Genomic DNA, 832 nt, shown 5'->3' with positions numbered 1-832 from the left:
AGTGTCTGGACCTCCTATGGAAACTAACAGTTCATTCTCCAATCCGAAAAAGCATGGATGATCATCCAACTTGCATCACGAGCATCATTGACCAAACACCTCCTGAGAAGCATACACCATGTAGAGGAATCCATCCTCATGGTGGTGGTGTTCGTATACCTGGCATAAAAGAAATGATTTCATCAGTTGTAAATCCCTTTTTATTAAGGTCTTTCAGTTTGTACCAACAGACAGAAAACTCATTATTTCGGACAGTTCAAAAATAAAAATACAAGATAATCTCATACCTGAGCCAAAGTATTTGAGACACTAGCTAAAGCACGCTGATTAATCAGGAGGAAGAAGGCTTGGGTTGGGTGCAACTGTAGACGACGCCTGCAACACAGAAACGTTTACTGCTATCAACAAGGATTCAGAATCAATCACTTTAAGCATTTTAACACATCTTGTGCATGCAATGACAAAAAAAGTTTTTCACATCTTGCAAAATAATATATCATCTGATTTTTTTATTTTTTATAATGGATGACAATATAACTTTCTTATTAAACTAAACTCTGAGTATTTAAATTTTTACTTGACAAATAAATCAATTCACGCATCCATTTCTTGGAATTGTAAATATATACATGTTTTTTTTATTTTCTAAGTATGTTGCTCAGGAGGATTCAACTGATTTGACCAAACACAATATTAAATGGTAGTTATTGAAACCTCACAGTAAGTGAGAATGAGAGCCTACACAATGTACATGGCTTCCAAATTATAACCGTGAAAATATTATTCAGGCAGCAAATGGTAAAACCAAAACATTATCAACAGTATTTATCAT

The 832-nt window shown here is 34.1% G+C and overlaps 1 protein-coding gene across 1 annotated transcript in view; it reads right to left on the bottom strand.

Moving 5' to 3' along the window:
- LOC119591281 (microtubule-associated proteins 1A/1B light chain 3A-like) overlaps window positions 1-832 on the bottom strand; it is a gene marked incomplete in the record, with an annotated part of 6,853 nt that overhangs the window by 879 nt on the left and 5,142 nt on the right. Inside the window, 2 exon segments of the mRNA XM_037940000.1 lie at window positions 1-159; window positions 288-375. Of these exon segments, the coding sequence (XP_037795928.1) occupies window positions 85-159; window positions 288-375 (163 nt within the window).

This window comes from Penaeus monodon, chromosome 28 (assembly GCF_015228065.2).
Source record: "Penaeus monodon isolate SGIC_2016 chromosome 28, NSTDA_Pmon_1, whole genome shotgun sequence".
Taxonomy (NCBI): Eukaryota; Metazoa; Arthropoda; class Malacostraca; order Decapoda; family Penaeidae; genus Penaeus; species Penaeus monodon.
The sequence above is the reverse complement of the archived record's forward strand: the minus strand, read 5'-3'. Positions and strand labels throughout refer to the sequence as shown.